At 48.6% G+C, this 12,681-nt stretch overlaps 1 protein-coding gene across 4 annotated transcripts in view; it reads left to right on the top strand.

The window, feature by feature from the left end:
• The window catches only part of LOC119464571 (zinc finger protein jing-like), a 171,250-nt gene that overhangs the window by 122,882 nt on the left and 35,687 nt on the right, over positions 1 to 12,681 (top strand). For all 4 annotated transcript variants that reach the window (XM_049656205.1, XM_049656206.1, XM_049656208.1 and 1 more), the window contains one exon: positions 7,951 to 8,136. In XM_049656205.1, coding sequence (XP_049512162.1) covers positions 7,951 to 8,136 — 186 coding nt within the window. The remainder of the gene's footprint in view (positions 1 to 7,950; positions 8,137 to 12,681) is intronic.

Genomic DNA, 12,681 nt, shown 5'->3' with positions numbered 1-12,681 from the left:
AGCTTGTGTCGTGTTAAGGCAAATTTTGCGAATGGTTTCCAATATGACGGAAAGGTGAAGATATCAGATTGTGGGGCTTTTAAGTGCCTTGTAAGTGCTTTTAAGTCTACGATGTGATCATGAGGGCACGCCAGCCATATATGGCGAGGGGACTCCGGGTTAATTTTGACCAGCTGAGGCTCTTCTTTAACGTGTAGCTAAATCTGAGAACGCGGGCGTTTCTCTTTTGTTTAACACTTCGCCTCCATGGAAATGCGGTTGCGGCGGCCGATATCGAACCCTCGAGCTCAGCAGCGCAACCCCATAGCAACAAACTGTCCCGCAGGCGGGTCGTGAATTGTTGAGCTTGTACGTGGTTCGCGACTAAAGGCATGCAGCGCGAGGAAGACGTGACGGCCGGGATCGGAAGGTTGAAAGTCAGCGGCGGTGTTTCGTGTACTCCTGTCCATCTCGTACTCGCACTGTACACCCGGCCACAAAAGACCGCGAGATCTCAGAAGACGTTCAATTCCCGAGCAGCCTCTAGCAATAGCCAGCAAAACTGTATACAGCGTATTCTAGTCGAGGTTCGAAATGCAAATACCAGGCTGCGTTGTGAGACTGCGGAGACAATCAGCTTTCTCTCCGATTTCATGGTCCGTGATATTTTGCGGCCGGGTGTACCTTTACTCATATGTCCATGTAGGCAGAATTCTTCACACATGCGTGAACCTCATAGGCTCCGACTTCCACGATTTACAGCAGTCTTCGTTTGAACGCGGGTGATCCCCTTTCGTATTGGCGCAGAGTGTGTCCATTGGAACGTGGAAGGCACACATGGCGCGATCACGTGTTGAGCAGACTTTGTGGTAGGTGTGCTTCTCTCTTCTATCTAGCACCGTTTTGAGTTGTCGGACGAAGTCTGCAGGCGTCTGCGGGCGTTCTGTTTCCACAGCTTGTACACGCTGTCAATTGAAGAAGGGTCGAGGGAACATTACCGTACCGCAGAAATGTATTCGTTTTCTCTCGGTCTCTCTCTCTCAAGGTGTCAGCCCGATATGGGACCCCTGGGCTGAGGTGCTCGCATGGAACCGCAAGTAGTTCGGTTCATGATAGGCTTTAGGTCGATGCGCACGGAGCTTCGCCAACCGCTCTGTTGCACATTTTCACGTGACCTGCTTGTGGTCGCTTATATTGCAACGTATACGGTATACGTTGGACACCGCACGTTGCGGACGCATCCGTTGTCTTTTGTCCGAAGAGCGAGCGTTGAGCGCGCCCAGCGTGGCGGCGCTGGAAGGCACTAAAACTTACCGGAACGTGATCACGTGGTGGGCCGACATTTTTTTTTTCTGGCTTCAGTTTTGTACCGCGACGCTCTCTCTCATAATTCTTTCTTTCCTCCGTTGGTGTTGTCCACTTGCGCCGGTAGACGGGTTTCCTGGAACAGATGCGAGCCAACGTGTCGAGCGGAGGGCGATTGGGCATGTAATCTTTAATTTTGCATATTCTTGCACGTCCTGAAACGCGATCGATAGCCTGTCTGGCTGTGTCGCCTTGGTGTAGACGCGACATTCATTCGGACGTGGTGCTACTCAGCGCATGCCAGCCATCGGATGCGATGGGACCTCACCGCTGCTTGAGACACGGGAACAAAAAAAAAAAAAAAAAAGATTCAGAAATGCATCCGCGTATAATCGGAGTTTAAACGTCGCTCTGCCCGTCCCTGTGTTAAGGCGGCTCTTTGGCCGGTCTCCAGTACAAACCCAGCTCGCGGGGGGCTTTACGCAATCTCACCGATACTGATCTGCCTATGATTCCGCCGACGATGTAGGTGTACTACATCCAAGGTTGGACGGGCCATTAATTGGCGCCACGGAAAGCGTTTGCGCCTCTGGCGACATGTGATCGGCTTCGGCGATAACGGCCATCGGGTTAAATCGGAGTTGTTGAGAGGAGCTCGGTCTCGGATACGAGGCGAGCCAATCAATAGAAAAAAAAAAGTGAATCGAGTTGAACGTCAAAATGAAAGTGTTTAGTAACCTTTAGCGAACAAGGTTGCGATCAGGGTTACGCGCGCCGCGAGTGTCTGAAACGTGTAACCTCCAAAATGAAGGGACGCCACTGTGTCGTTGCGTGGCCCGATGTAGCGGCACAGCCGACGACCGAGCGAGCCGGAACGAGTGCCGAAACGTCGCGATGCTCCGCCCCCACGTGACCACCTTCCGCGTTACGACGTCACGACGCAGTCGCCTCCTGGGAAACGAAACCGAAATTGATTGGTAGAAAAGCAATTGTAAATTATTTAAGCTGCTTCTGAGGATTGTCGGATTTTTTTCTTTTACTAGGCTTTCGTGTTCTAGGCTTCTTGGAGCAATTTTTTAGGCTACTTCAAGCAAATTTAACGTCGCGGACAGGGGATATGCCTTTCATTATCGTTGTAGTGAAATGCATAGGCAGGTCATCGCCGGTGGGCGCTGCTTGTGAGCCCTCGTGCCGCAATCGCCTCCGTTCTGGCCGTCGTGCCTTCGTCGGCACTGTCATTGTTTTGCTGTCACCCTGTCGTCACCGCGGTCTTTGTCATGCATTCGTCATCGCATTTGTCGTAGGCGTTGTCGCCGTCTTTGCGCGGCCGTCGTGCCGTCATCGTCCCGGAGTCGTTGGTGTTGTTTTTGTGCCGTCGTCTCGTCGGACCATGCCGCGGCGCTCTCGGGCGTGGCAACCTAAAGCTTTCTTTTCAGAGGGCCGCCAAAATTGTTTGTTTTGCCAGTGAATAAAGTTGCTTCCTAGGATGGCTAAACCGGTGGACCATTAGAGTTAGAGAATGGATACCAAGAGAAGGGGCGCGCAGTCTAGCATGGCAGAAAACTAGGTGGGCTGATGAGGTTAGGAAATTTACAGGCGCAAGTATAGGAATCGGCTAGCGCAAGACAAGGGTAATTGGAGATCGCAGGGAGAGGCCTTCGTTCTGCAGTGGACGTAAATATAGGCTGATGATGATGATGATGAAAGTTGCTTCGTACAAGCGGCTACGGGAGTAACGCCGCGTGCTCCCGCCCCTCGAACTCGCCGGAGTCCCCCTCCGGCTTCGTCACAAAAGCACTCGCAGCGGAAGCGAGAGGCAGGTTGTCCCGAGTCGGCCGGCCGTCCGGTCGGCGGAGTTCGTCCATAAAAAACCGCGCGTCGACTTCTTGCTGTATAGCAGATAAGTCCTGGGTCGGCAGGGCAGCAGAGAAAGAAATGTGTCTTTATTTTGAAACACTGAAGCAGTTGCCGTAAAGCATTTACAGATACCGACTGGGAGATAACGCCGGTAATATAATGGAGCTCACCGCCGACGACTCTGTGTATGTATGTCGTAGTTCTGTCTCGGTCGTTGCCGCTCTGGGCGTCCAGTACCCTCAGTCAAGCTAGTGAACTATAGTGAAGCTGAGTGAGTTATATAGTATATCAGAGTTCGCTGTACTCGTTCGCTACTGTGCAAACGATACGATCTGCACCGGAGATCTTGTCGTACTTTTGCATCCTATATCCGTCTCAGTGCTGAAGACGGTTCAGGGGGACATAATTGCTTTCGTAGTCTGTTATTATTAGCGATTTGTCTGTTACCCCATGCGTTGTTTCTTTTCTTTTGTTGAAATATTGCGGTTAGATGGAGAACGCAGAATCTTAGTACGCGGATAACGTAATAATTAACCGTCTACCCATGTTCCTTGTCGTAAAAGACGTTTTTATTTGCCCGAACACAAAGACGAAGATGTAACACCGTGTAATTCTTTGGCATGTTGACGTTGCAGTCGCGTTCAATTACGAGCTGCAACGCGGTGCGCGCCTGGCCGAAGGGGCTCGAAGACTTCACGGCTGCGCCGACGTACGAAAAACATTGCAGGACCAAAAAGGCCGTTGCAGTTAGTGGTAGTTAGCTAAGCCAAGTTTTCGTATGTCGGCGGCGCGTTGTGCAGTGTTCCAGCCCACTCGAGCGCGAGCACCGTGTCGCGGCTCAAGTTGATTGTGACGTCACATCCGGTACTTTCGTGTCAACTGGCGCCATGCGAAACGCGATTGACGGGCGCTCTTCGTAGTCTGTTTGCTTTTCCTACGTTTCCTTGAATACGCATGGAAACGGCGATATCGTACTGCACGGAATCCATCCACTGCGCCGAATGTGATTGTATAGGTTCATTCCATTCATAAGGAAAGGGTAATATATATATCGGCTTTTATGGGGCCATCAATTTTTTATATTTTTTAAAAGAAATTCTTGAAATACACGGATGGATCAAGTTTGCAATTCTATAACTCGGCAATAAAAAAAGAAGCGATATCACAATAGTGGGAACTGCGCCTGTCGTGGCATCTGAAACATACAAAATGGATGCATTATACATCGCTTTGATTTAACCTAAAATTTGTCCACAGGACCGACGTTCGCAAAGGCTTCGTAAGCATCGTAACAATTGCACGTAAGCTTAAAGTCCCGCAACAAATTTGTCGGCTTTAGATGCTCAACAGATGCACTTTTTTCCCCCTCGAGACAGCGATGTCTATGCACAATCCGCACTTTCTGCAAAGTTACAGATTGTGCAAAGCTGCGGAAGTTAGTCTCCAAATGGCCTCGCGAGGAGAACGAGGCGCGCACGTGGTGGTCAGCGGATATGACGCATATCCCACACCGTGACCTCTGAGATTTGCAGCGTTATGAGGGCGCATCCGAATCTCGGAGGATATGCCCAATCGCCACGCTTATTCTCAACGTCCTCGGTTTGGCGTTACTTTCCGCGTGTGGTAATGGCGGCGTCCCCCCCCCCCCCCCCTAACAAAGTTTCGGTGTCACTATTTATGTGAGCTTTATTTATACGGGGCCCGCATTCAGTCGTGTTTGCAACTTGAAATCTTGTACGGAGGCTACTATCCAAAACTAGGTTCTTCATGCGGTGCAAACTATTCATTGCAGTCGGCCTCCAATCGTGAAACCCAAATTCGCTCTCTGCGAAAGTAGGCGCAAATGGCACCAATCTCGAGACTTTTATGGAAGCTAGTAACACTGCTCAAAGGTTTTATGATATCGTTACTAGTTCCCCTCAATGTACCGACATTTAGCCCAGCGCTCGACTGGCGAGGCATCTCGGCGTGAAGTCGCGCTCGCCGGTGTGAACACCGGTTCCCTTGACTCGCTCCCTATAGCCGCCAGTCCCGGTCTGTCGCGCGAACCGTGTCATTCGCCGGTGCCAACGCGCCTTAAGGCTCATTCACACTAGGACGACGCGACACACGATTTCGGTCTGCCGACTGTTGGCGACAGCAGTTTTACAGGACGGAAAACGCTGTCGCCAACAGTCGGCAGACCAAAATCGGTGTCGCGTCGGCCTAGTGTGAATGAGCCTTTAGCGGTGAACATCCGCAGCGTCTCGGTGTTGTTGCCGCGCTCAAGAAGCGAGATTCTCTCTCGCGCAGCAGCCGGTGCGAGCGGAAGCAGCGTTCACACAAGCGCGAACGTCGCCGCGCGGAGAGAAATGAGAACGGAGCTGGGGGCAGAATGGGCGTCATTGCGAGCATCTGTGTTTGGCCTCGTCCGCCCGAGCGATAACACGTGCGGCAGTCGTAATCTGTAGGTCCCCCCCCCCCCCCAAAAAAAAAAAAAAAAAAAAGAGAGAGAAACAAAAGGAGCGTAGCAGCTAGAAAGCGATTCTCCCTGTTGGGGGCCACGACGGCTGGAAAAAAAAAAAAAAAAAGGAAGAAGAGCGGCAGGCTGGCGGGGAGTGTTGCAGTGAATTTGTGGATGAAAAAAAGAACAGAACAGGAAAATCGCATAACGGGAAGAGGAGGCTTTTAGCGACTCGTCCCGAAACGGCGCTTCGTCACCGACGCTTTTCCGCCGCCTACGTCGGTCGTTTCGTTCTTGCATTGAAGCTTGCGTTCCTTCTTCCCTCTCTCTCTCTCTCTCTCTCTTGTATCTGTGAACGCTCACGCTGTTCCGTTTCATCTTGCCTCTCTTTCCCTCTCTCTTTGTGTGTGTGTGTGTGTGTGTGTGTGTGTGTGTGTGTGTGCGTGCGTGCGTGCGTGCGTGCGTGCGTGCGTTGCAAGAAACATCCATTTCGGGGGGAGGCCGCTCTAAATGTAGAACCGTGGGTCAGGGGCATTGCGTATCCTGAGACACATTTGGCGACAGGGGTGCGCTCGCGCTCTTTCTTCTTGCCTTCCTTTTAAAAGTTTTGTTTCTCTCTCTCTCTCATTTCGTCTGTAATAGCGGCGTCCCCCGCGTATGTATCTTGTAAATTAAGTGGCGACGATAGCGTTGTCCCGGGAGCCGTTTCTTTCCCGCTGAGATACGTATGTTCCAAGTGTATAAGTGGCACATCGCATTCCGGTCGTCTCAGATTAGTGCCAGGATCACGCACGTATATGAACTTGATTGTCGTTGAGCCGTGTCGCCTCCTGAATGAAAAACAGCCCCTGCACTGGGGCTTCGGAACCGGGGGGGGGGGGGGGGGGGGGGCAGTCGCCCCCACAGGTTCTTAACCAGTGGGGGCATGCTCCCACACTCAATGGACAGCTTTATATTGACGCAAGCGTTGGGGCCCACTAGCGCTTGGGGCCACGGTGTACTGCGCATGCGCAGTACTGTATCCCCTAGCGCTAGGGGACCCCAAGGCGCTTGCGTCCCCCTAATCTAAAACACTCTAATGCTGTTCCGACAGCCTCCTACCACCCGTGAGGCTAGCGACTACTTTGACTAACTAGCGACTAGCGAGGCTAGCGACTACTTTGAACAAACGAAACAAAATTTTCCGGAAGCTTGTGACTTCTGAGACTCTCTTTGCCGGTGCTTTTTCTGCGTCGAGAGCGCTGCCTGTTTTCGTCAGGTTCAACGTATCTTCCGACCTGAAGTGGTTCTCCAGGAGGGGAAGGCTGGCGCTCTATTCTGCAGTTCTTCCAGGCGCATGTCTCAGCGCAACGACTTTAGGATGCTTCGCGTTCGCTCCTTTTTTCCTTGTCCCTATCCACGCTCATGAAAAGTGAGAAGCTAACAAAGGTCGGTGTAAGCCTAGCTGTTCCTAGAAAAGCACGATTTAAATCAGATTGCAGCCTTCATTTCTCTGCACTGCGCTTCGTCAGTGGTCGTTGATATATATATATATATATATATATATATATATATATATATATAGCGAGTGAGAGAGAGGTGAACTACACAATGCGACATGAGACCCCAGACGTAGCCCCCAAGCATCAGATATGCTGCAGGAGCCCCTGCCCCTGCATGTATATATATATACAGTACTCGTATGGAGGTCTGAGTGCGGGGGGACAATCCGACGCAATTAGGCGATTCCCGTTCACTCGGTGCACGCCGTTCCCGTAGTACTCACTCGGCTTTCAGCATTCCAGTTCGCATATTCTGACAACGTGCCGCGTTAATTGTTACTTATTATGACGCCTAGGTTTGTACGTTCCGTGGAGGAATGAAATGAACTAGGAGAGAGCATTAGGACACATAGCCAGCCTCGGGAAACGAGCCATTCCCTTCGCTTTTATCCTCGCAGTATCGGCCGAGCACGTGACCTCTGAGAGCCGTCATTTTGATTGGGGATGTATGGTTCACGGTAGTTTTTAATCGATGCGGACATGTTCGGCCGCCATGCCGCCGCTCAGTTTGCAGAGCAGGAGCTTGAACTCAAAGCTACCGGCGCTCTGACGTAACGATCATGTGTTGAACCTGTACGTTTGGATTCAGCCGTGTTGCGCGGTGCTCTAATTTTTTCATGTATCTATCTATCTATCTATCTATCTATCTATCTATCTATCTATCTATCTATCTATCTATCTATCTTTCTTTCTTTCTTTCTTTCTTTCTTTCTTTCTTTCTTTCTTTCTTCTTTCTTTCTTTCTTTTTGCATCTACATAATCAGAGCTGATCGGGTTCTCTATGCCGTACGGTTCCTCAACCTCAACTGTGACGTCGTTTTGCAGGCTCCGGACCGGTACCACTGGGCGGCGGCGCTGGAAGCAGCGCCTCCGGGAGCGGCGTCGCCTCCGGCGGAAGCTTCCTCGGATCTCGGGGTCTGGGCTCCAAGGAGCTCGCGAGCGGCGACTCCCCGCTCAAGCTGCTCAGGCTGCGCAAGAAGCTCAAGTGCCGGCGTCGAGCGTGGGCAACCGGTAAGAACGAACGTCCCTTTAGTGTTCCTTTCTTTCTTTTTTATCTTTATTTCTTTTTATCTTATTTTTTACCGCGATAGCAATGCGAATTTTGTTCGTGTGTGTGTGTGTGTGTGTGTGTGTGTGTGTGTGTGTGTGTGTGTGTGTGTGTGTGTGTGTGTGTGTGTGTGTGTGTGTGTGTGTGTGTGTGTGTGTGTTTTGGCGCGTCACACTAGCGCTTTTTTTTTATTTAGTCAGCCAATGTTTACTGCAGTTTATTCTGCACGTTGAACTGCGAACCTCGCATCGTGTGATTGTCTACAACTTTGCCACCGCTGTTAGTTGTTCACCTTTCGGGCGAAACTGCGACTTCTTTCTGTTCTTCTGCTGGCAGTATTCAATTACAACTTTTTACAGTTTGCCGGTGCGGCCCCGCAGACGCGACGTGGCGGTCGCGTATACCAGTTATGAAGCCTTCATCTTCGCCCGGGTTTTAGGGTACCGGAGCCCTCTAACGCTGTGAAGCGAAACTTTTCCGCTAGATTTAGTGATGTGAAAATCATCATGGCGGTCCGCCATGATGCCACACAGACATGCTGGGTATGGTTGGTGTCGTGCAAGTAATGGCATTCTCGTTCTCAGCCCTAAAAAAAAAAAAAAAAAAATAGCATATACGAGCTCTATATGCGAAATGCTTACTGTGTAGTTGAAACGGATAGCTACGAGGTTATTTATTACCCAACACGTGAGAAACGTTCTTTCAAGTGAAGAGCAAATGCGATCCGAAGGAAAGTTACCTTTTTAACTTCGATTGCAAAACACCCAACATCGACAACAAACCTGGTTCGTACGTCCTCTCAAGTAATCAACTGTGCTGTTCAGAGACGTTAAAAGCTATATTTAAGACTTATGCTTATTACTGGGGAAAATGGCGACTGAACTTCCGGTATTGAACTTCGCGCCCCGGCGCCGATGGCGTCTGTGCAACGTGTCACCGGTTTCGTTGTATTTTCTTTAACGACATATTGTAGCGCGAAGGCAGAATTACGAAGACGATACACAGACACGTCACAGGCGCCTGTGACGTGTGGCTGTACATCTTTCTTTTTTGTGATTTTGCCTTATCTCTACAATATGTCGTTGACTGAACACCAACTTGCTCAACAACAAGTCCTTCTGCAGCAGGTTTCGTTGTACCTTGCATATTTCAGCCTCTCGCGCGTCGCATACTTTTCAAAAGCCTTCGCACAGATCTGAAAGCGAGGCAATATTTCATTATTGATACGCTCAATTGCTGCGGCTTAAGCCGCAGCAATTGTTATTGTTATATGACGTTATTGTTATATATTGGTGTATTGGTATTATATATTGGTATATGTTATTGTTATATGACGTCATTGTTATATGACGTTAAGAAGAGCTGGTGCTGGAATGTCAAAGGCGTTTTCGCCAGCTGTGTTTCATTTTTCACCTATTATGGCTTCCAAAGTTTGCGCTTACGTTAAGGACGACCTTCTCGCGATTCGAGAGGAATAATCTGCTTATCCAGCCTTTTAACATTTTGGTTCACCTTTCATTAATATTTAGTTATTTAATTCATAGTTATTTAATTTTTGTCTTTACTTTTATGAAGAAGCAATGCATTACCTTATTTTTCCTTATAGTGCCTAAAGATACATTGTCGCTACGTGGCTTTAATATACATAAGTGTTTTCATCATATATTATTTCTGCCTATGCGTGTAGCTATTTAAATTGTGAACTGCGTTTTATATATATCGAGAAACGTGGTATAGGTGAAAGGGGCCATTCGCACTACTTGCTACCGCCGCAAATAAATAGCGCCTGCCATTCTAATGCTTGAAATTTGAACGCGTTGCGTAATTTGGCCTTCATTCAGTTAGCAAGCTATTCACGAATCTATCAATATGCGTCGCATCGAGCGAACCGCCGATTCCTGATTTGATAACTGCGACAGTTTTAGACAGTGAAACGTATCTTACCTGAATGCCACGCATACCGCGATGAGCGATATTACCTTGAGCGCCAAATGCACATGATTTGTGACGCTTCTCCAAGATTACGTCTTAGGTCCTGTGCCTTGAACTTTGAGAAACTGGCATTCTCGGAAAGTTTTACCAAGGTTCACTTCATGATATAGAAACTTCCTTAACTTTGCGCCATGTTTCTGTTGTAAATATCATTATAAGGTTTACCCGCGCATATTGCTTTCCTTTATTTCTACTCCCATCAGGAATATGTTAATGCCCTTCTACCTTCCTATGCGCAGTAGCAGGTCAGGTGTGATATACATGCTGACGGAAATCTCTGTTGCCTTCAAGTAAAGAGCGCTATATCAAACGCACAAGGCGATTGTCATAGCATATATTCAGGAATTGTTACGTATAGGTTGTCATATGTGATACATCTTAAACCTGTTCACCTCGCAACGAGCGGAGTTGCACGTTTGTACGACCCGTACTCGTTGCACAACTTGCGCAGGTGCAGCGCCTGCATCCGCGACGAAACTATAGTGCGTCACACGATGTAAGCAAAAAAGGCATACGAATAATGTGCGATTTAGCGCTACCTTAGCTTTGACGTCACAGTTGAACTAAACGAAGCGCTTATTCAGTAGACGTGGGCGGTGCTAAAGCTCACTGCAAAATGCGCGGATTGATACTTTTATGACCGATCTACTTGCGCAGTTTCCGCAATGTTGCTTGCGTAAGTGTGTAACGAAGTATAGTTTCGGATTTCCTTCGTTTTTTTTTTTTCTTCATATGAAAAAAAAAAGGCGAAATCACTAAAATATACTACATTTAGCAGCTTGACGAGGTGAATGCCCCCTCGATACGACGGCAGCCGACCATTTAGAAACAGCTATATGTATCTACATACATAATGATGTTGGTTACATTGAGAGAACTGTGGCAAACACGAGAGCCAAACACTGCCTATTCCGATCTTGTATGCTCCTAAATTTCTGTTTCCGAGTCTTGTCTCCTAAAACGTGCTGTCAGCCTGCCCTCTCGTCTCGTGCGCACGTGGAACGTACTCCTTAAATTACGGACCGATCGGGTTTGCGCCGAGTAAATAATCATCCTTTATTAATTTATCAACCTCGCTCGGCATAGTCACCGAGCTTCCAGAGCGCAGCGCGCTAATTTAATCCCTTGTTTGATCGTCGCGTTTCCTTCGAAACTCCGCGTGGCTTAATTGGATCTTCGCTCGTGTTGACTCACCGTCAATTACCGGCATATTGCTACTTTTTAAAAAACTTGTAGATTTATTCTCGTCCATAGCATTTCTATCTTAACGACTTGTCTAACTTAATCATCCGCTGAGGTTGGACGTTCACTGATACTTGTTTCACATTTGTGCGATTTGCATAGGTTGTGTGCATGGGAATATGTATATGTGGCAGGATTGTTGTGCATCTCACAGGTATTACTGGCACAACTGTCATTACCTCGGAGGTCAGCGAAGGTTGTTATATGTAAAGGCATTCAGCTTCACATTTTTTTATTAAAACAAGTCGCATGCATATTATTACGGAACTTTATAAGTTCTGAACCTGAAGTATCAAAACAATCATCAAATATAAAACTAAAGAAAAAGTCAAAGATAAGAGTTATTATACTCGCTGCCAAGCTGTAAGGTTTATTTACAAGCTCCGCCCACAGAACCGCACTTCACCTGCCGCTCCCTGCCTCCGCGCACGAAGAAAGTTCGTCTGCGCCTGACGTCAGGGAAATGAGCGAACATGATTGGCTTGCGCATCTGTCCAAATTTTCATCTTTGAATTGGGCAGTGGTGTATTAACCACTGCATTCGGTACGTTGTCAAATTCCTATGTTAATTTTGTCCCATTTTAGCTGACGAATAGCTAACGAAGGCGTTACGCCCCGGTGAAACGGCGGTGTTGATGTCTGCACCCTTGAACATTTTGATTAATCATGCAGTGATACTCGGCGTGACTGAATGAGAAGATTGCCATAATTTTGTAAGATGCAAACATGGAAATAGAAAGTCAGAGTTTGGAGAAACAGTTACTCTGCAGTAAAGTGGCTTTGAGCCAGAGCCTTTCGTTGCAGAAGCGCCTTGATTTATAAACACAGCCGTAAAAACCCCGCTCGTAACCGAGGAAGCACTTTCTCTGTTCGTGAAGTCAGGTACGAGCGTGTCTTGGAAACCATTATGCATACTACGCAGAAAAGCGCAGATCGTTGTCCGCACGAAGTTATTCCGAAGGGAAGAGCAACATTTGCAAGCAGGTCGGCGGTCTCTCTCTCTCTCTTTTTTTTTTTTTTTTTTACTTTTCACCGGGGTCACGGCTGCTTTGCAATGCGTGGAACTCGGGTCGAGGAAGGGTCCCTTCCGGCCGTGAGTTCGTCAGATCCGTGGCCCCACCTCAACTGCACCCGCATGCGTTAGATTCCGAGCTCACTGGCCGCTCACCAGGCCGCCTAAAGAGGCTAAACGATGAAAACAACAACGACAGGAAAGGGCGTCAATGTCTCTCGCGTGGGGCGAGAAGCCTTGGCGAAGTCGGTTGTTTCCGGAG

The sequence above is a fragment of the Dermacentor silvarum genome, chromosome 9 (genome assembly GCF_013339745.2).
Source record: "Dermacentor silvarum isolate Dsil-2018 chromosome 9, BIME_Dsil_1.4, whole genome shotgun sequence".
In the NCBI taxonomy this organism is placed as follows: Eukaryota; Metazoa; Arthropoda; class Arachnida; order Ixodida; family Ixodidae; genus Dermacentor; species Dermacentor silvarum.
The sequence above is the reverse complement of the archived record's forward strand: the minus strand, read 5'-3'. Positions and strand labels throughout refer to the sequence as shown.